Here is a 23,061-nt window from a genome sequence, read left to right on the forward strand (position 1 = left end):
GCGGCCGGCGGAGGGGGGCGGCCGGCACGCAGTGCCCCCCGTGCCCGGGCGGGAATGGTTCGGCCCGCGGCCGGCCCCGGCAGGGCGGGGCTGCGGGCGGAAGGCGCCGCGAGGAGCGGGGCGGGGGCGGTGCCGCGGGCGGGGGCTCGGGAGGTGCTGCCGGCACCGTGCGGGCCCGTCCCGCCTTGCCGTGCGCGATGGCTCCCCCCAGGAAGGGCGACCTGAGCCCGGAGGAGAAGGAATTGCTGGCGGTGATCGCCACAGGTGAGCCCGCCCGGCCCTCGCCACTCGCGGCCCTGGGCCGCAGCTCCGCGGGCCGTGCCCCGGGAGGCTCCCGCGTGGGGCGCCGTTACCGGCCGCGCTGCCCCCGCTCCGGCCCGGCCCGGCCCGGCCCGCTCCGCGCTGGGGACTCCGCGCCGGGCCCCGCCTGCCTTTCCGCCTTCGCACCCCGCCACCCTTCTCCCTGCCTGGAAGAGGATTGTTTCCTTGGTCCACTTCCCTCTCAGGCAGGCCCGTGTCACGCAGGGAATGCAGTGAGGGTCGAGGTGCGGTGCAGTGGGGCTGGGGAAGCTCATCTGGGCGGATCTAGCTCTGCCAGGGAAAGCTTACATCATATTAGTATTGCCTGTTGACATTTGCCTAATGATTAGTGTTAACCAATCTGCTAAAAACAAACAAAAAGTTTTCTTGGGGGTAATCCGGTCCTCTAGCCCGCTGTACGGTTTTCCCGATGTGTAGTTGTCAAAGCAGGATGTCCTTGCAGACGGGTAGTTCTTAAATTAACAGAACTCGAGCTTGTCCAGGGTATTGTGCACCTCTTATGCCTTATACTATTTTATTTCTGTTCTCTTAGAGAGAGGAGAGGGGACCCCATCAATGTCTAAAGTATCTGAAGGGAAGGTGTCAAGAGGTTGGGGCCAGGCTCTTCTCGGTGGTGTCCAGAATAGGACAAAAGGCAACGGGCAGAAACTGATGGACAGGAAGTTTCACCTGAACATGAGGAAGAGCTTTTTTACTGTGCAGGTGACCGAGCACTGGAACAGGTTGCCCAGTGGAGTCTCCCTTCCTGGAGATATTCAGGAACCATCTGGACAGAATCCTGTTCAATGTGCTGTAGGATGACCCTGCTTGAGCAGGGAGGTTGGACCAGATGACCCACAGTGGTGCCATCCAACCTGACCCATTCTGTGATTCTTTGGCTTTGCATTTCACACAAGTGTCATGATTTCACTGCACTATGTGGCACACATGCTTATTGCTGGGGGGATTTCTGTCATGCCTTCTGTCATACTTGTTGTAACACTTGGGTTTCCTGAATTTCACAGCCCTGTCTAAATAGTTATACTCCAAATGGCATTTTTAAAGTCATGATTGGTGATCGTTAGTTAAAGGTAAGCTAAAAACAGTTGATGTGTCCCATGCATTTCTATATGTAGTTTTCAGGCAAACTGAACCCTTAAGAAATTTTATTTGTAGTTTTGAGGCTTCACTCTCAGTTATATTAAAATGTTGCTCCATGTCAGAGACATAGGCATAGGACAGCCAGCAATGAATTTATCGTGAATCAAAATTAGTCTGATTTTAATCAGACGCTTTAATCAGAGTTTCAGGCCTTTGTCTTGCAGGCACTTCTGTCTAACTTACCTGATTGCTTATGATTACAGTTACAGGCTGAATCAGGTTGGAAGGAACCTCAGAAGTCTCTAGGCCAGCCTCCTGCTCAAAACACATTAAGAGTGAGGTCAAATGAGATTGCTCAGGGCTTTATCCTCTCAGGCCTTGAAAACTTCCCAGGATGGAGACTGCACAGTATCTCTGGGCAACCTGTTCTGCTTTACTGGGGCTTGTAGTGAAAATGTTTTTCGCTGTGTATCCCGTCTGAAGCTTCCTTTTCTGTCAACTTCTGCCTGTTGTCTCTTGGCCTCCTACCATGCACCACCATGAGCAGCCTGGCTCCAACTTGTAGCTCTAGACAATTCTAGAAGTCTGGTTTCCAGCAGTTCAGTGTCACGTTTGGAAATCCTTCAGTGTTTGAGAACTCTGGACTTGTAAATGTAACTTTGCTTTGCTTGTGTTGAAATTTACTTGAAGATCACCCCTTGAAGACTTGCTCTTACTGATGTTCGTTCTTTTGCTGGGTTGATTTTTGGAAAATTTCTCCAGGTCTTAAGAAGCTTCCCAATGTTTAGAATAAATATATGTCTAGGGGAGTAGGCTGTTTGACAGTTCCCTGACTGGGTCTCTATCAAGTGTGTGAGATGACTCAGGTGATTGTCTTTTTTTCCCTAAAATAATTAATTAATAATAAAGGAAGAAAGAAACCTGTAGTATGGTTAAACCACACCAAAAGCTTGATGAAAAAAATTATTGATACTATTTGTAATGGGGTTTTGGGCCAAAAGTGAAGTTGCAAGAGCTGCTTTGCTGAAAATTTGTTGGAAGAGCACCTCCTTGTGATGTAGTGAAGATAAGCATGAATCCTGTCATTAAAATGAGGAGTGCAATGCTTATCTTTATTAAGCACACCACTGCTGAAAGAGTTGTGCTTGTGATTGATTCAGTGATCAGAAGTTTCTGTTAATTTGCAATAGATTTAACTCCCCAAACTCAGAGTCTTTGAATGTTCTTTCATTTCTATTTGTTTGAATGCTTGTAGAAGCTGCGTTGATATTAAGTGAATTGTCCTTCAATGGGCTTTAAATAAGGTTCATAGACCTGTGGCTTAAGCAAAAAGATTCTTGTAGCAAATTGAAAATACAAAGTTGAAGCTTGTTTTTCCTTGCAGGTTTGTTTTTTTTTTTCAAGACTTTAGTCTATTTATGTATTTGGCAATTTTTAGAAATGTCAGTGATCAAGCTACTTTGACCCTTGTCCTTTCCACTTCTATGCTCTATTACCAAAAGCAAATTCCTTCCACTTTTGTGGACCTGGGAAGTGATGATATGTTGCAAATTTCAAATTTAAACAGGAAAGGTGATGTGAGTAAATGATGAAGCATATTTCATTCAGACCAGAAAGTCTTATAAATAATTCCCTTTTGGGAGAACTTAGATAACTCTTTTAGACATAAGATGCTCCCAAAGAAGTCAAAGTGTGTTAAAATGCTCAGCGTCTTTGTACTCACTCAGAATTATTCTGGTGCTGTTTATGAAGAGACGTATTAGTGTCCTGTTTTTGTTTATGTAGATCAGTTACTTCACAAAAAATGAATGTTTACTTCTGGTACATGCTCTCTGACTTCTCGTTCATGTTGTGACTTCTTGCCTTTTAACTTTCAGAACAGAACACTGTTTATTCCTAAGCCTCTTCACCAAGTGCAGTTGATTTATGGGTGGTTGATCTACATCCCAAGTGGTTAAGCTACAAAGATTTTGATTCTAATGGGGAATGGAAATTATAGTTTTCCTTTTGATTCTCAGGTTATTCTGTTTCTCACTCCCCTTTCTATCTCTGTCTTTTTCTTTTTCCTTTTTTAAATTTAAGGAAACACCGATGAGGCTGGAAGACTACTGGGAAGCAAGAATGTCCGTGTCAATTGCTTGGATGAGGTACAGCAAAACTATAAGCATTACGCTGAGTTTAGCAAGGAAAATACTAGGTCTGAAGGCCTTCCTATTAAATATCATTGCTGTACAGACTCGTAGAAGTCAGAGTTATTCTGAAGATATTGCCAGACTGCAGCTGAGGAATAATGAGCCTTTGAGGAGTTATTACTGTTTTTTTTAAGAAAGTTTAAAGATTAATTTTACTTAAAGTACTACACTATTTGTATCTTCTCTCAATTTCCAGCATGGACTTTGGTGTCTGTAAGGTAAGATAAATACTGCAGCAAGAACATGCAGGTGGTCCCTGGGTTCTTGTCACCTCCACCAAACTGTAGGTCCTCTGCAGCAGACAGTGGGGATAAAGAATACCTTCCCCCATCTTGTGCTTGGTCTCATCACCCAAAACCCCATCTGTGCCAAACCGTAAACATACTGAGAGAGTGAATAGCTAGATCAAAAGGGGAAAACAGTCTTTTCAGAGGCAGGTGTGATGGACATGTATAAGATAAAATACTTAAGTAAGTGTTGCCTGATGGTGGGAGTAAGTTCATGGAGAAAGGAGCCTTGTGGAATGTTCATATGTTTCATCTTCTTTTTCCTTTTTACAATGTTTTTCTAAAGTGTGCACTAATAAGAAGTGTAACATGCAAGCAAAACCATAATTCCCCATCATGTATGTTAAATCCGTGTGTAATTTCTTAATTCAAGTGTCACTTTGTGGTTTTTTTCACAAGGGAGTTTTTTTCAGAAGGGAGCTCAGGAGGGCTCTAGTTCAGCCTCTGGCTCAGAGCAGCTTCAGCTCCAAGGTCAGATGAGGTTGCTCTGAGCTTTGTCCTGTCTGACCTTGTAAACCCCCAAGGATGGAGACTGCACAGTATTTCTGGGCAACTTGTTCCACTGCCTTACTGTGCTTCTGGTGAAAATGTGTTTCCCTTATGTCAGAACCTCAACTTAGACTCAGTGTCTTTTGCCCTCCTGCCACCATAACAGAAGGGTTTGTCTTCTCAGTGACCTCCCTGCTGGCTCTGGCCAGCTGCTCCTGGGCTCCACCAAAGCCATCTCTTCTCCAGGCTGAGTAAGCCCAGCTCCCTCAGCCTCTCTTCACCACACAAGTGCTCGAGTTCCCACCGAGTGTTGCTGGTACTCTGTTGAATTTACTGCTATTTATACATGTCTTTGTTGCACTGGTAGACCCAGAATTGGACAGGGTATTGTGGATGTGGTCCCATGAATTCTGAATGGAGGAAAATTGCCCCTTAATCTACCAGGTATCTTCATGGAATGTTGCTAGCCTTTTTTGTGCTGCCAACAGATCCATTTGCTGAATGCTCTTAAATAACAGTTAAATATTTAAACCTTAATTTCCACTACATAAATTCCAATAAGCTTCTGACAAACTCGTCACACTAAGCTTTACAGTGAACTTCAGGAACCCAAGATACAATATAAGTATGTTTGCAAGCGTGTTTTATGATATGGACATTAAAAGATTTTCCTGTAGTGAATTGCTGACTGCACCCTTGATGCAGTATTAGTGCACCATACAGGATTACTGTCAAGAGGATATGGTTTATTAATAGAAACCATAACTGAGCTATGCTCAGAGCTGTTGTTAAAGAAGAAATAGTATTAACAATACTTGCCTAATGCTCACATCTGACTAAATACAAGGCACTTAAGTTTATGCAATGGACTTCCTGCCATCTCCTTTTTATTCCCAAGAGTGGTATGTAATCATGCATGTTGAACAGGAAGGAGTTCAGATTTGTTTAGGATTCCTAAATCCATCAGTCATCTTACCTCAACTTTTAGAATTTTTCTATTATAAGCCATTTTTGCTCCAATGTGTTATTCAAATATCTATACAAAAGTAAGAGTGTGTGAAATCGCAGTTAAACATTACCTTCATCTGTTATTCAACATCACCACACCTGGAGACTGCTCTCAGTGCATCAGGTGTTACTTTTTTTCTCTGTGGCCTTAATTGTTTATCCTGAAGTTCACGTTAATATTTATATTATTATTGTTACTTATTTTACTAACGTTAAGAAGTAAGGAAACAGCCCTGAAAATGGAATGCTTTGGTATTGAAATGGGAGCACAATTCAGTTGGGAACTCATTTCCATCCCTAAAGTCCTTTGTAAGTGAGAGAATCCACAGAATGAGCACATCTTTAATGTAATTCTCTCTTCTAGTTGTGGTTATGGTACAGCAAGCATTCAATCACAATTTAATAATTTCCACAATTTAATAAAAATTCACAGCACATCCAGAAAAAGGCTGTTACATATTGTTCTTCCTAATGTTAAAAAAATAAACACATAAGCTGTTCCTTTCATTTTTGTTTTGACCATATATTCTAACTGCTTGGATCTGCTTTCTTCTAGATTAAAAACTACTGACAATCAGCTGTCTTTTCTCTATGTACCTTTAGACAAGGACCAAGACACATTTTAACATCTTCCAGATGCACTGACCTTTTAAGTATCTTGCCTAAAGTTATGTTTCTGCAGCAATTGAGCTATAATTGTGGTTCTTTTCCAAATCCTTTCCATTTGTTTCAGCTTCTTATTTCAAAAATGTAGGCATGAGCTTGATGCTGTATTTCAGCATTGCTTCTGCTGTTGGTATGTGTATTTAAAAATAAAAGATTAGTCTAAGTCTGCTTGCTTTTCCTTGTGCCAAGACTCACTCACCCTTCACCTCCTGCTATCTGCAGGGCTCTGCTGGCAGCAATAAGTCACTGGAACACAGAATAAGATCACTTTATTCAAATGAGTTTCACAAATGGCCATATTCCAGAAGGCTGGAGGTATCCAGCAGATACAGTCCTGTTTTTTCTCAGCACCCTTTCTGACTAAATAATTTTTTCTGTTGTTGTTTCTTTATGGATTTAGATAGATGAAGAAAGAAAAGGTATTTAGGCTTAATCCCGGTCTTTATGAAAGCAAAGAAATATAATAGCTCTTTCACAGAACTGGTTTTTAACAGCTTGGCAACTTTAAAACTTCAGGGACATTTAAGCTGAGGTATCCTAAAACATTAGGACAAATAGATGGGCTATGGAAATTAATGCAAAATAAATACCAATATATTTAATTTAAATGCATCCCACTTAGTCATTTTATTGTCCTCTTTCACGTGGAGTGGTTGCTAATTTGGAAACTTAGTATGGAAGAAAGTGTTCAGAACTTTTGTTTCCTCTGAGAGGGCAGAGCTTGTTAATAGTGTTGTGACTTCACATTGGCGATTTGCTGACTTAACTCCATCCGTTTGCAGTGCGTGGCTAAGATATTTCAGATTATTACATACAGAAAGATAGGCTAGAGGAAGCACATGGGCTTTCTAGCCATGGAAGTTTCCTCTGGTCATGTTGACAGTCAAGGCTGCAAAGGAGCACTGTAGTACTACTGTGCCCTGTTTTCTGCAGATCAAGCAGAGAGGCTTGACCTGAAAAGGCTTCACAATTTTTCTGTATTTAAAATAGTTATAAGGTCATTCATAATCTTCTTATATACAGAACTATCATCTGGCATTAGCAGCTTTACTTTTTTCTCTAGTTTGGTAATTCGGCTGTTAGCTCTGTAATACATCTTTTAGAAACAGTCCCCTTCTATATGCTAATTACAGAACTGAACACTTCCCAGGAATTATAGCAGTGGCCTGCTTATTAGCGTCTGAGATGTGTGTAGCTTTACTTGTACTGATTATGTTCAGCAGAGGGTTCTTCAGTTAATCTATCTTGCTATTCCATCATGAACATCCTATGATGGCAGAAAATGCCCAGATCCTGGGCCTTCGTTGAGGAGAAAGAGTTGTGTCTTTTGGTGGTTTTTACATAGTACTTCAAAATATGCAAACCAAAGAAAATTCAACAGCTATTAAGAATTATCTGGTTTCAGTTCATGTTGGTGACTGATGTAGATGTTAGCTTTTCATCACTTTCAGGTGAACTGAAAGATCATCAGAGGAATCAAATGCATTACAGATGTGAAACCAACAGTTGAGCAGAATGACTGTAAAGCAGAAGAACTAAAGCTATTATCAACATTGAACGGCATTTCATATTCTAATTAGTTCATACATAGCTGTAGCTAAAATTATTTGTGCATGTGACTGTTGACTGCCTTCCAAATCTTGCCTGCAGGAAGCAGCCCTGCAGAAGACTGGAGTTGTTACCATGTAACATCCCTGCAAAACAAATTAGAAACTGGGAAGGATTCCTTCTTGTCCTAGGGAATGGGGTTCAAAGGCCAGAATTTTGGTCAGAAAAATGTTATATAGTAGCTGTTGGAATTCTTCATGTGATATACCATAGTGGAACGATAAATAATTTGTTTCATCTCTATACTTAATAAACCATCTGCTAGTTTTGTCTTATAAGTGTGTTGTATTGACAATCCCAATGTCATCTGTGAGAAAACATACTGTTGTTGGACCTGTCTTTGACATTCAGGATTAGAAAAATATTTGCCGTCATTTCAGTTTCTGTGTAGGGACATAATACAGGACACTGAGCTATTTCGGATAAGGTTGTGTCTAGCCTGACCCTATTTTGTTTGCTGTGAATGTGCAAAGCTGATATTAGTGTGACTTTACATCCAATTTTCTGTTAACTGTCCACATATTTTCTACTTGATGCATTTTTTTGATCCACACCACAGCCTGACACTTCCAAAATTGAATCAAAGGATTATAAAAAAAGTTTTCTGGGAAGAGGGGATGATCAAAACCAAACCCAATTCCTTCCTTTGTCCTATAATCTTCAGATCTTAATTGAAACAACTGGTATTTGAGATATAACAAAACTTAAGTAATTGTTTTCTAAAAATTCCTTCTCTCCTCAAAAACCACATTGTGTTCGTATCCCCTTACAGCAGTGCCTTTTTGTGCTGCTAAAGGAGGCGAATCTGTGCTGTGACTCCCATTTTTATGGGATTGGCCCCTAAAAATTGCTGTTGATGTAACATAATGAAATGTCATATAGTATATTTTATATATTAGGAAGTCTTAGCATTTGTGGCATCCCAAGTGAAACCTAGCAAAACCAATTTTTTTCATGTTCGTGGAGTGATCTCTTCAGGTCTTTTGTTTCTTCAGTGGCAGTTTATAATGCAGTTTACCAAGCTATTTGAGTTGCTAGAATATGAAACATCAAGTAATCACTTTTTATTGTTTTCAGTTAGGATGGAGAATAATGAAAATATAATACTTCAAAATTGTTATAATTATAACTTTACCAACTTCCGTCACCTTTAGAATTTTTTTGATAAAGTAAACTCAGTTAAGTTTTATGCTATCGTAAAATGAAACAAGGAATATATTGAGGCTCAAACTGACAATTACATTATTTCAGAGTAAGTATCACCTTACCATGCATTTACAGAGCTGCAGTAATGGTGTGCATGAGTGTATTCCTGTACCCAGCCTTGACTGGCAAAAAAGGAACAAAATGCCATTCTGATTTCCTTCAGGAACAAACTAAAGCATGCTCCCATGTAGTCAGTTTTGGAGTGTTCTTGGGCAATTAATGTGTCTTGGCTGATAACATGAATCCTAACTCAATGCTATGTGAAAATAAGCAGCATATTGGAAAAAGCATATTAAATTCTAAAAATGGAATGTCATGCAATTTTCTCAAACAGAAATGTGCTTCTCCCTGCCCTTGGAGAGGGAGAGAGCCTGCACTCACAGTTCACCCTAGTTCTGAAAATTTCCCCTGAGGTTTGCCCAGGTTTACATTTATAATTACACCAGCACAACTCCAATAAAACCTCAGTGCCTGCCCTGCTGAAGCAAATACTTTTTTGTACCGTAGCAGTTGATCAACAGCAAGGTTTGAGGCTGTGCTTATTAAAGCCCAGTGAGAGTTTGTATCTGCACAAGGGCTTTCAGAGCTCTCGCTGATCATAGACACAATGCCAGAAAGGTGGAGAAGTGGGAGAGGAGGATAGCACAATTACCAGTAATCTTGACTAAAGATGAGGAAGATGGGTTTCAGAAACTGCAAATGTTTGTAATGTTTAAAACAAGAGCCTATTCCTCATTTTTTGTTGCTTATCATACAAGCAGCAGCAGGGGGAAAAAAGAAATCACGTATGAACCTAACAAGTTCTCTAAAACAAGCCTTTTTTGCTAACAGAAGAATTAGTTGTGTTTAACACTAATGTCTTACACAAAAGGCCAATGAGAAATTGGCAGTAAATGGTTCTCATTTATTCAACACTGTTTTCAAATCTATAGCACAGCATAATCAGGAAAGTGACTTGAAAGTGGCAAATCTGCTTCATGTTAGTAACCATATATTTTTATGAAAATTTTGTGAGTGTTTTTATAACTTAAATATTATGTGAGGCTTTAGTAGTTATACTGAACATGCCTGTACAAGTAAAAATTATCAGTGGTATGAAGATCAAGAGACGTAACATTCTTCTTTGTGTGCTCCTTGCTTCCACTTTGCTTTGCCAGCATGGCATGACCCCTCTGATGCACGCAGCCTACAAGGGGAAGGTGGACATGTGCAGGTTGCTCCTGCGACACGGAGCTGATGTGAACTGCAATGAACATGAGCATGGATACACTGCCCTGATGTTCGCTGGGCTTTCAGGTAACTTCTTACTGAACTGGGGTCACTGGGTTTTATGACATCGATTAATTTGTCATAAATTAATAATTTAAAGGGAAATATTGATAGGCTTTTATTATTCAGGTTTACTGTTACTTATGTGAACCGTGGCAATATGTCAGGACCAGTAGAATCATGAGGACAGTAGAACAGGAGAGCTACTGTTCAGACTCATTTAAAAGTTGATTCTTTTCTGCATTTTGAGGCATTCAGTCTTTGTCCTGTCTGTTACAGATCCCAAAATTCAGTTTTCTGTGACAGTCTTCTTGTGCAGTGGGATACATTCGGTTTACTTACACTGTGTTACAATGAAAAAGCTGCTGCACCAGACTGCCTTAGTAGCACTACAAATCCATAGCTTTTTGTAATATTTGAGACTTCTCAAACCAATCCAGTATTTTTCAAATTTTGTCTTTCTCCTACATTATTTTTGCCATTATCTTCTGGGCTTTTAAGAATGTATTTAGTAAGTTTCAAAAACATGTTTTCCCACATTAGTTTTCCCTCTCCTTTTGCATTATTTTTTCTTCTTATGAGAGTGCTTATAGCTGTACATAACTTCTCCTGTCTCAAATGGTGTTTTGCAGCTTTCCTCCTTTTTCCCTGATGACAGGAACAGTTATTTCCTTGAGTGAGAAAAAGACAGTACATTAAAACATTGTTCCTTCTGGGGAAAAGATTAGATTTGGGAATATTAAGTTATTTTAAGTATCTTCTTTACTAGGCCACTTATCTCTTCCCAAAAATGAGATTCTAAGGAAGTAAGATTTCCTGGAAGGTAGAGTTTAAACTGCTTTCTTTCATCTTAAGTATAAAAGAAAGAAAGGCTTATGTGTTTATCTGAATCCTAAGTGGATCATCAGATTGCTTTTCTGCTGAAACTTTGGTAAAAAGATTTGGGAAATGTTCTGTGGCATTGAGCAATATCAGAGCTGCAGAAGACAGATGAAAACAAACACTTTGAGGTTGTTAAATGACTGCAGCTTTATGGAAAATGCTGGACTTTTACCATTTTCTCACAGCTAAGCTTTTAACCTGTCATCCTGGGTGTGAACGCTTCTGAATGTTGACTTTAAGGTCTGTTATCTGTGAGCACACAAGGTACATGAGCGCTACTGACGCAATGACTTTGTTTTTAAACCAGAAACATTCATTTTCATCCACCACCCCCTTTTTATATTCACTTTTCTGTCCTTAGCACCACACTAAAACTGATACAGTAAGAATACCTTTGAAAGCAGAAGGAACACAAGTGGTGGCAAGTGTCCTTATTAGTCTCTGAAGGGCACCAATTAAGTCATCTAATCTTCCCATCAAATTTTAGCTGCATTTTACTTGGTATTTAGCCCAGTCTGAACACCCAGTTCCCACTGTAGAGAAAGGAACAATCTGTTCTCTTCTCTGTGCTCCTGCTACATCATAATCCTGAATTTGTTTTTCTTCTCAGAATAGCAAATGTAGTTGAACTGTCAAACTAGATTAGCAGAATTTGCCTCGTATACTGCTATCCGTAAAGACCGAGCTCCAGTGTAGCTACACACATACGAGTCCCATAAGCTCCATGGGGAGCTGAATGGGCATTACAGAGAGTAGAGTTATGCCCTCTGGAACCATAAATAAGCACTGGGCTTTTCTCTTAATCCAGTCTTTAAATAATGACATTAAGAACATTCATTTCCCTCAGTGTTATGCCCGGTCTTTAAGAAATTCAGTCCATGTTTTTCTAAAGCATAAATAATGACAAGTTCTGATTTATCCTTACTCATTCCCTGTATCTTCCCTACAAATTCAGGAAATAAAGAAATCACCTGGATGATGTTAGAGGCTGGAGCGGAAACTGATGTTGTCAACTCTGTGGGAAGGACAGCAGCTCAGATGGCTGCTTTTGTGGGTAAGGTGAAAATCTGTTATCATTTCCTAAATTCCTAAAGAAGTAAAATGTTAGATTCTGATGTTTTTTGTTGAAGAAATATTATTTAATGACCTATTCTGAACTAACACAGTTGTTGGCCTTTTTATTCCACATCTCATCCTATAAGAGTCAATTTGTGTTCTATTCCCTTGCCTGTAAAAACACAGATGATCTTACCTGTGAGAACAGATGCTGCTGTTCGAGTGTGTAAGTTTTTGCAGTGTTGCCACTTTGGAAATAGTAAGAGGAAGCTGGTAACATTGGGGGTGTCTGAAGTGCAGTACAAAGTGTCTAATTGGAGCTTTGTGGGAAGGAATGACCTGAGGAACTCTGGTCTGAGCTTTGCCACTTGCATGCTGTGTGGTGGCAGGGAGGCACTACCTGCCCTTCTCCCTCAGCATCTGGGAGAGGGAGAAGACTTGGAACCTGTTCTGAGACAGTCACTGCTTATTGACCTGAACTTCACTAGAACAAGATAAAAGATTTCTCATTCCAGTATGCAGTGTTATCCCCAACAAAAGATGCAACAGGCTTTTTTTTCTGTTGTTATGTTTCTTTTTCTTGTCTATTTTTCTTGTTTTTATAAACCTTTTTTACTTTTTTTTACCCACCTTGACAGTACTAGGAGATTCCTGGATTAATGTTCCACTCTTTCTCTACTTCTAGCAAGGAAAATCGATAAAATATTATGAGGCAAAGTGGAGTCATTTTAATGACACGGCTATTGCTGTTCAGGTGGCCTTCCCAAAAATGAGGACCTGTAATTTCTTTCAAACACAACGTTCTCATGGTGTTTCAATGCTTTAGAACTCCCTTGCAAGGCCTTTAGGTGTTCTGGATTCAAGAGCCTATCTTGCCATTTAGATTTACTTCCTTGAGTAGTGATTTAGTACTAGGTTTCAATTTCCATCTTATCTCATTCTGTTCTTGTAAAGAGGAAAAGGGTGGCATTGCTCACTTGAGATTCGAGTTTACTTCTATTAATTTTACTTTGGATTTGGAGAGTCTTTTCCAGAGTGGTGCTGGATGGAGTTAATAGTGAGTGGGGAATATTATCTCCCAACATAATTTTGGAGAGTTCTTGTTTAAAATCTCATCACAGCACCAAGGTAGAATAAATATTTTCAGGCATTCTGAGATACACTACTCTGTAAAAGTCTGAATGTTGCAATCTACTACTGTTGGGTTTTTATTCTCTGTCCAATCAACATTAATTCATCTGTCTGTGTGTGGGAAGTGAGGATACTTCTTCCCCTGTCATTTGTTTTACACTGTGCTCTATTAGCTCAGAACTGTCTTTTCTAAAAGAGTTGAGGATTTTAAATGCTGGAATTTGATTGGCTGTGTCTTGTACTGATTATAGGATTAGTGCCAAGACAAATCAGTCAATTTAAAGAATGTGGTCCTGAACTAAAGAAGATAAGTTTTACTTTCCCTGGAGCCAAGTAATCCATCATATAGTCAGAAGTAGAAAACAAGAGGGTGTAACTTTTCTCATCTTGTTTCTTTCATCACAGTCCTTTTAGTTTTGGTAAATTTTAAGCATGTTCTGTTCTTATAACTTCTCCCACTTTAGGTTAATACACTACTACCTGTTTCGGGTCTGAAAACTTACAAGTCTCAATGCAAATGTTATTAATTTTTAAAAGTACAAAGTGGAGGAACTTCTCTTGAAAAATTTTAACACCAGTATGAGACTACTAGTATGGTGTAACTTGGGGGAGAAATACCTATTCTCTTAATTTTTGGCTTACCAGGGAAAGAGGATGCAGGAAGGAGATAGAGTTTTCAAAATGGATTTTCATGAGGGCACTCCCTGCTGGGAGTCAGTCAGTTAGACTTGCTGAATGTTAAATCTACACATGAAAGAATGACAAGAGTTGCCTGTTTTCAGTGCAGAGTATATCATGCAAAGCTCCTTTGTGGGTGATTCTCACTTATAATGCTTCTATCAGATTTGGGTTTAGGTATTTTTTTTGGTTATTATTTCACTGGTGGTTTTTTTTTTCTTGTGTGCCTTTAGGTCAACATGACTGTGTGACCGTCATCAACAACTTCTTTCCACGTGAAAGGCTGGACTACTATACTAAACCACAAGGCTTAGATAAAGAACCAAAACTGCCAGTAAAATTAGCTGGCCCTCTGCATAAAATTATTACTACTACCAACATGCATCCCGTTAAGGTGGAGTAATACGTAAATTGTATGTGTTTGTTGGCATGGGAGCTGTTTCTTTGTGTCAGGAAGCATTCAGCTCTTCTGATAGTCCAACTTAGATCAAAAGCATTATCCACTAATTCACAGGCTTCTGAAATGAGGAAGAATCAGGTTCAATGTTTAGATATGATTAAAAAATTAGTCTATTTCGGTGTTTGTATGCATGAGAATCTTGAACTAACACCTTTAAGTGAAGAGAGTTTCTTACATCAATAACCATAAATAGCTTTCTTTTTTGGCTTTTTTTCCTAGCCCCACTTGAAGTGAAAATACAGAACAATTTCCTGTCTTAACAAAATCTCATTGTTCTCTCAATGCTTTTCTCAGCGTGTATCTTCCTACCTTCATCACTGGTTTGCCATAGTAACATCTACCCCTGCTGCTGTTTCTGAAAGTATGTGCAAGAGAACATTTATTTTTACTTTGCAGGGCATTTGCTGAAGATAATGTCTTTTTGCTTGCTCCTCCAGTGTAGTTCAGAGAAATGAATACACCTAAATTAAAATACAAGTTCTTCAGGCTTGCCATTCAAAGTCTAGAATTTATCAACAGTTGCCAATGACGTGTCTGTGGTACATAACAGACAGGCAGCTCGTTTAGTGAGTGGACCATACAGTTTCCTCTTGTTTCCTCCTGTGAATTACATTATACTGAATAATAATACTAAATAATGACTGAAAAAAAGAAAGGGAAGACTGCCTAAGAAGGAAGTAGAGGGATATTAGAAACTCCACTGCAATTTAGCTACAATGAGCTGTATAAGCTTTAATGCTAATGCACAAGTTTAAAAATATTCATTCCTAACTGGATGACATTTTCTTCAATCTCTCTCCTAGATCGTGTTGCTGGTAAAAGAGAACCCTCTGTTGGCCGAAGTAGAAGCACTGCAGAAATGTTACAGGGTTCTGGATCTCATTTGTGAGAAATGTATGAAGCAGAAAGATATGAATGAAGTACTTGCTATGAAAATGCACTACATCAGTTGCATCTTCCAGAAATGTATTACATTTTTAAAAGAGCGAGAGGATAAACTAGATGGGCTAATTAAAAGGTGTGTATTTCTACAGAGAGGTCTGAAGGCACAAGTGCACACCAGCTTTACAGACACCGAAAAAAATAATCCCGGTTTCACTTACTTCAGGGTGGCACTGACTCCCTTTTTTGTGTTTGAAGTGACACTGTCCTTTCCTGGGTACAAAGGAAACATTCCTAGAGTTCCAGCTCTCTGCTGGAACTGGTTAGAGCTTGGCATTCACATACGCAATGAAGCAGCAGGCAGCAACATGTGATGGAGAAAAAGGGGAGTGATAGGCTTGAAAATAGAATTTCTCCACGTCTGATGTGGATCATCTGGAAGCATTTCTTGTGCCATCTTGCTCTCCAGCAGTCATAGAGGGTGAGATTTTTTTTCAAAAACACTTAAACAATGGAGAACTGCAAATCCCATAGACTGGATCCAGAGACTTGGATTCTTAAATCACTTAGGCAGATCTTCAGAATCTACTCAGTTACAAAACTAGCTGCCTGATCTTAAATATCAAAGAAAGTGACCCAGCTTGTAGAAGGATCACATTCCCCATAGACTTCCGTGGAGTTTTACTGAAATCGTGTGTGATTCTGAAAATAAATTAAGGAGTCAGCTTTCATGTAGTGAAATCAAATAGTTTATTAGTGATGCATATAAAAAAGTAGGAGCAAACCAGACAAATACAGAGGTGTTTAGGACTATAGCATGTTATTAAACATAAGTAAGGCAGACTTTGCACTTTAAAGTATTGTGTATTTGTCAGTGTTTGTTCTTACAATGCTTATTTTTAAACACCACGAAGCATTTTGATATTTTAGTCAGATGTAGATCCTAGTCTACTTGTAGATTACTATTCTTCTCTGTGTTGTTGAATTACTAAGTTGTGGTTGCAGAGCATACATTTATTAATTGTGTATTTCATAATGACTGTGCATTAGAATAAAAATAATTTCATTTGCATTGGACACCTCTATGTATGAAGGTGCCAATTTATTTTGAGTAATAGTTCTGTATAATTTGAAAGAGGGCAGAGTACAGCATATTGTGTGTTTGTTCTTGAATATTTACTCTGTGATTTCTTATTTTACTTGGGTTTTTAAAAATTTAGTCTCTTAAAAGGGAGAGATAAAGATGGTTTCCCTGTGTATCAAGAGAAGCTAATTCGAGAAAGTATCCGCAAGTTTCCTTACTGTGAAGCTACATTGCTCCAGCAGCTTGTGAGAAGTATTGCTCCTGTTGAAATAGTAAGTTTTTCCTATTAAGGAAATGCTTTCTAAGCTCCTTGCATAGTAAATTCAGTTTGAGCCATTTTTCTCTTCTCAGCTTCTGCAATGTGTTATATTAAGCCCAGGTTTTTGATGTCCCTGAACTTCATGGCTAACTGGAGTTTGATTTACATATTGCAGGAAAATGTTCTAAACTGCTTCAACTGGTATGTGCCAATAATGAATGCTTAAACACCTCAGCTTTTAAAGAAAACTGAAGCCATTTGTTTCTTGTCTCAGAGCTTTTTTTTTTTCTTTTCTGGGACATCTGTTCAGTTTTTCTCTGCCAGTTCACTTTTAGGAATTGTAGATTCAGACACAGATGAAGCTTATCTTGCACTCTTTTTCACAATGTCTAAATTCAGTTTAAGATTGAATAATTTCCTAGATTTAATGCATTCATTAGTTCCACTGTACACAAAAAGTTGGTAATATATGATAGCAGAAAAAAAAACATTCTGTGAGGCTCCTTTTATCACAGAGAGAGGCAGGATGATGCAATGTGCAGCAACATGTATATCTAAATTAGGAAATCAAAATTACAAGTAAAAAATCTAACTTCAGTTTTCCTCATGTGCTCTTGCTAACACACTACACTATAGTACTACTTATTACTTCGTAATAAATTTTTCAAGAGTTACTGTTCTTTTTTTCAAGTATGTTCTTTCTGGTCTCTGAGAGCGAGATGTTGTATCCACAAATGCTGGGGAAGTGGAATGATTTTGCAACGTGTTTGGATTATGCTGAGTAAATTAAAAATAGCCTCCATCTTAAGTGGCTCCAGGTCTGCTAAAATATCCTGAGATTTAGTGCAATTTTTGCTGTTTGTCTAAGCCAGGAACACTGTGAAAACATAAGCCATCGTGATGCATTATGACTTGCTTTAGAGCAAACATTTTCCTTCCTATCCCTTTTCACTTAGGAGAGCTTGCAGCCTTTTCTGCCTTTAAAAAAATGATTGTTTATTCCATTGGATTTCTGTCCATTATGTAGAACTGGAAAGGAGGAGAGGCTATAATTTTTATTTGGTGGGAAGCCTTTGACATTTGTCAGTGCACAAGTACTTGGACTCAGTCTGGGCATCGCAGTGTTGTCGCAGGAGTTATGATTGTGCATATTCCATGGTAGTCTAATGGTTTAAGGATTTACTTAGAGCTGGTTAAGGATTTACTTGGCATTTTTTTTCTCTAATGTTTACATTATTGTCCAAAAGAATAGTCTTAATTTATGGTTACCAATAAAATATACTAAATCCTACTGCTTGCATTGCATGGGAAGAATTGCAAATAAGATCTAAATAGTAATATGCAAATAATTGTTTTGAACATTTCAAGTAGCATCTGAGTGCACAACAGTATATCAGTGGCAAGTGAAACATCTTTGTATGTGCCAGCACAGACCGATCTGCAGAAATCTGCTTCATAGGATCTACAAGTGGATGACTGTGTGTAAAGAACACTGACTTCATTAATAGTATCATTTGTAAGTTACAGAGTAAATTCTACAGAAGCTGAGGGCTTAAGTTAACTTCATATACAGAAGTTTACCTAACTATATGAACGTCAAGTTGTGCATGCTAGTTGAAGTTCTGTGAAGTTCTGTGATTTAGTTTTATGTTCTTGCTGCTGCAGCAGCTTCAGTGAGACAGAAGCCTGTCCAATCATTTTGCTTTTCCCTTGTGTGTCCCTGTTTGCAACAGTGCTTCTTTTTAATCTCATTACCACCTGTTGTCGTGTCTTTCAGGGCTCTGACCCTACAGCTTTTTCTGTCCTTACACAAGCGATTACTGGCCAAGTGGGTTTTGTGGATGCTGAATTCTGTACAACTTGTGGGGGAAAGGGAGCAGACAAAAGATGTTCAGTATGTAAAATGGTAAGAATCCAAAAAATAGTGCCATTGAGGTGCTAAGAATTTTGAGTGGTTGCCTATTTCCTGTGTAGACTTAGGAGGAGTGGCATGGGTGCCTGCACTGAAAATGTTCAAGCCATCTACTTCTGGGAAGGATGCTTGAAATTCACGTGTAGGAGTATTGGGATTTCCAAGTGTGTATGCTTAAGAATGAAGAAAGAGTAAATTTTCTGTATGTTTAGAGTTAATAAAACAAACTGTTCTTTATAGATTCTTACATAGGTTAGAATGACTCCATATGACCTTACAATTTGCTTAAAAATACCCGTAAGTGCTATACATAGAGAGTAACTTGATGTACTAAGTAATGCAAGAATATTGTATATTTTTTTAGTGCATGAAAATTAGTTGATAACTCTGGTAACTTTCAGGTGATGTACTGTGACCAGAACTGCCAGAAAATACACTGGTTTACCCACAAAAAAGTCTGCAAGACTCTGAAGGAAATTCACGAGAAACAGGAACTAGAAGCTGCCAAAGAGAAAAAGAAACAAGAAAAGAAGCAAAAGAAAGGTTAGAATCTTTAGTTTGCTTGCAGAAGCTAATTGTGCATTAACTGCACCACATAGAGCAACTTAACAGGTCTTAAAACTGTAACAGCTGAGGTTGGGAGAAAAATCTTTGATGTAACATAACAGCAAGCCTGCGTTTGCTGGGATTCTAGTCTTCAATTTACAATACACTGTGTACATTCTAATCCTGGTTTTTAACACTACAGTTATACAGGATTCTGCAACTAAAGCATTCTGAATTACACTGCACTCTTTCAAAATCCAGATCTTTAATCAAGCTCATGCAGAAGTTTTGTGCTGCTCTATGTGTTGTTGGAGGTGTTAGGGCAAGTTGGATAATAAGCAAGCAATCTGATCCTTCCAGTTTTAAAGGTTAATGTACTGTTAATTCTACCATAATACTTTCTCTTCATAATCACAGTATTGAGTTGTGTTGTGCACTTAGAATGTGAAGTAAGCAAGCATTAGTCTTTAAACTGTTCATGGTGGTTTTCTCCCTTCAAGAAGCAAATAATTAATAACAGGAAAAACGCTGTATTGCCACCTCCCGTAACTCAAGTCTGATGCAATGTTTATCTAAGTGAAATAATAGGAAAAATCACTTTTTCTCTTTTAGACTTACTGGATTTTCCTTCCCTTGTTTTAGGGATTGTAGAAGTGCCTTGAGCAAATCACACTTGTCTTACAATTCATTTCAGCTCTACTCAAAAGACTATAGTAGGACATCAAATACTAATAAATTAGTAGTAATTGCAGTTTTCAACAGCTTCCTGTGATGATCCTGTTATAACAAGAGCTGCTGTTGCATGGCATCAGGATGACTGTAGAAGCTGGAGGCAAGGTTACTAGAAATCCCTGGTTATATTGCATACCAGTACAGCAAAACATAATGAGCTGTGAGCAGTGATGCCTCGCACTGGTGACAAACACACACGTGCAGGTTCATGTTTACTGAAGGAGTTGGTGGCCAGGTGCCATCCTCTTCAGAGGGAAGGACAGGATCTTGGTGGATTGCTCTTTTCCCTCCCTTCCAAAAAAGGGAATTTAACATTTTCTGATATGTTGCTACTGCGCTGTCTACATGGTAATCTTCATTAACTTTTTCAGGTGTATGGCCAGCACGCTATAGACCTTATCAGATTATGTGTTATGAGCAAACCACTGAATTCATCTGAGCTTCAGGTCACCTCATAAATGCTGTTGTCTCAGAGCACTTCATATCAACAACAATTTTATTTCAGAAAGTTAGCAATAACCCCCTAAAATACTGTACATAAGGAAACTAAAAATTAAAAAAAAAAAAAAAAAAAGCCACAGCTGCAACTACAGGCAAACCCAAGAGTTTAAGAGTTTCCAGTGTACAAGGGCGAGTGTTAAGGAAGTCCACACTTCAGCCTGTGCTTAATGCCGTTAGCTCCATAGCCATGTAAGGCCTTGGCAGGGCTTTGCCACGGTCTTGTGGCAGGGTTGTGGCTGGCTGTGACAGAATTTTTGGCTGACTGTCAATTATAACAAGAAGAAACCAAGATTTAACTGCTCCTGGTCTCAATTAGGCTTTTCCCTCGTGCTTTTCAGAATTGCTAGCACACAAGCCCTACTTAGCAGAATCAGGGCAAAAAGTCATTTAACAATGGTTTTCCTCCAAAAACATTGCTTGAGAAGTAAAGGTACGATAGCTGATGCCATTCCATGCAGTCAAGTTCTTAATTCTAGGATGACTCACTTCAGCCAAAGTTCATTGTGGTCAACTGTTTATTAGCAGATCATTTCTTCAGTCTGTTACATGCAAAAATGCTTCCTACGTAGTCACATACATGCCTTTTTTATTTAAAAACCAAACTCACCTGCACTCTGTGTTTAACCAGCCTGCAGCCATTCTTTGAAAAGGTTATGGCAAGAATAGTGTCAATAAACACATTTGAATTGAAAGTCAAAATAACTGTAGTGTTCTACTCTGCTCTTCTGTATATTAAAAAAGAAGTGTGGCAAAATTGAAGATAAATTAATGAGAGCTTTAGGTAGGGTTACTTAGAGTAACCTTTATATATATATAACCAACTTAAACAGAACTTTAGTGGTTTGAGTCTGTTTTCCATGAAGTTTGGTTAAATTAATAATTTGTAATTGATGCAAAGTGTCCTACCATTTATTGTTCTTCAGGAATGAAAATGTTTGCTTTGCAAATGAGTTCAGTTATTAATTGTGTGATTTCTCTTCTGCTTAGATGAAATGCAACTAGTAGAGAGTAGTTCTACAAGCGAACAACAGTCAGATCCTGCTCCAGATCCTACAAAAGGAGTTGATCCAAATAATCCTACTGACCGAACAGAAGAACCTGAAATTACCAAAGAGATGGAGGCACTAGCCCTGCACCCTGAAAGTCCACTGGAAAGTGAGACTGTCTCAGCTGACATTAATCTTCAGAACATTCAAGAGTCTGAGGAGTAAGAAAGGGTAGGAAGGGACTGAGGATTCTCAAGGGTACTAAACATTTTTTATGCTGACCATGTCTGAGTTCTTAGATCATGGCTTATGCAAGACTTCCTTTGAAAGACAGAATGTCTCTGTTCATCATGAGATGAAATAATGGCTACTTTGTCTATAAATACTCCAGATTCTGTTGTAAATTATCAAAATAGGTATTTATTATCTGCTAAAAGCTAGAGTGGCATAGATCCATCTGTATGTATACCAGCAGTAAGCCTAGTGAAATTCTATGAGTATCTCTGGTTAATGAACCACTTAGAGAAAAATGAAAAGCTTTTTTTTGGATTATTCATGTTTTCAGAACCTAAAATTTACTTTCATTGTAATTTAAGTATTTCTTCCTGCAAGTACATAGATCTGTAGTTAAAAGCACTGGAAAACCAACTGTTAAATTGCCTTTTTTCACCACTTTAGCAAGCTTTATATGAAGGAATTCAGTAGCAGTTAAACTTCTGAAGATACTCATCTGAACTCTCAACTTTTCATGGCATTACTGTAAATATTTTTGGCTAGTGAGAGCACAATAATAGTGTCTATTTTGTGGCAATTTTAGTAAATGAAACTACTGTTTCAGGTGTCTCAAGCTGATGGTGAAATTTGTGTTTCAACAGTATTATTTCACTATTGGTTTGGTCAGAAATATTCCAAAGTCTAATGAAGGGAAGACCAGAATGACTCAAAGTATTTTGACTGATGAGATTAATGGTTTCTAAATCAGTTTTCAGGTAAAAATAACTTAGAGTACACTCAGATGTTGCTTATGAATTCTTAATGAATTATTTCATAAATGTAAAAAATGCTTAATATTTTTCATGTTGAACCTGGTCACAGATGGGGAAATTCATGTGTGCATTGATACAGCTGGGATTTCACTTTGGCTTTCAGCTAAATACCAGATCTAGAAAATAGCTTCCCTTAATAACTATGCTTTTCACTCAGATTTATTACTGTGTCTCATGAAATCCGTGGGAATTGCACAACAGAAAATATCACTTGCTGCATAAGGATGGCAAAATTGGAGACTGTCTTATTGTTGGCTGAGTAACTGGTGTCTTGAACATGGCAATATTCTTCTAGCTGGAGGAGTAAGGACCCTCCTCAAAACAGAGGGAAAAAGCTATTAATTTTTTTACTACTTAATATGTGAAAAGTTTTTGTTTAGTATTCTGAAAACTGTACAAGTGAGGATACATAAATGCACCTGTGCAGGGAATGTACCTGTGTTTTAATTTCAAGGATTAGCAGATTGTGAAGAATAAAGGGAAATTTTTTAAAAGAAGGGGTCTGTGTGACAGTTCTGTTTACTGGGTCTGTAACACCTGTTGGGACACACGGTGACGTTCTCATGTGACATTCAGGGACCTCCCATAGCTTGAGTGTACGAGTTTAAGTTTGTGACAATTGGCAAGCAAGAGATGCCTGCCTGGAACTTAGATCTGGAGTCATGCTGTAGTCACCATCCACTCTTGGGTTTGGGAATGCAGAAGTGCTGCTGGTTCCCTGTTCCATATGTAGCATTTGGGGCCCAAAGGGATGTGTTGCTCTTCAAGGAGTCTCTGAAA

At 38.8% G+C, this 23,061-nt stretch overlaps 1 protein-coding gene across 1 annotated transcript; it reads left to right on the forward strand.

Annotated features, from left to right (window-relative positions):
• Positions 1-76: 76 nt before the first annotated feature.
• Positions 77-22,778, forward strand: ANKMY2 (ankyrin repeat and MYND domain containing 2). The gene is made up of 10 exons (XM_050332800.1): positions 77-264; positions 3,484-3,548; positions 10,015-10,153; positions 11,964-12,062; positions 14,107-14,267; positions 15,137-15,351; positions 16,436-16,571; positions 18,336-18,464; positions 18,872-19,013; positions 21,237-22,778. The coding sequence occupies exons 1-10, from the start codon at positions 198-200 to the stop codon at positions 21,458-21,460; spliced, it is 1,377 nt and encodes a 458-aa protein (XP_050188757.1). The 5' UTR covers positions 77-197; the 3' UTR covers positions 21,461-22,778.
• Positions 22,779-23,061: the final 283 nt, after the last annotated feature.

Source organism: Myiozetetes cayanensis, unplaced genomic scaffold (assembly GCF_022539395.1).
Source record: "Myiozetetes cayanensis isolate MyiCay16 unplaced genomic scaffold, myiCay2020 scf1, whole genome shotgun sequence".
Lineage (NCBI taxonomy): Eukaryota > Metazoa > Chordata > Aves > Passeriformes > Tyrannidae > Myiozetetes > Myiozetetes cayanensis.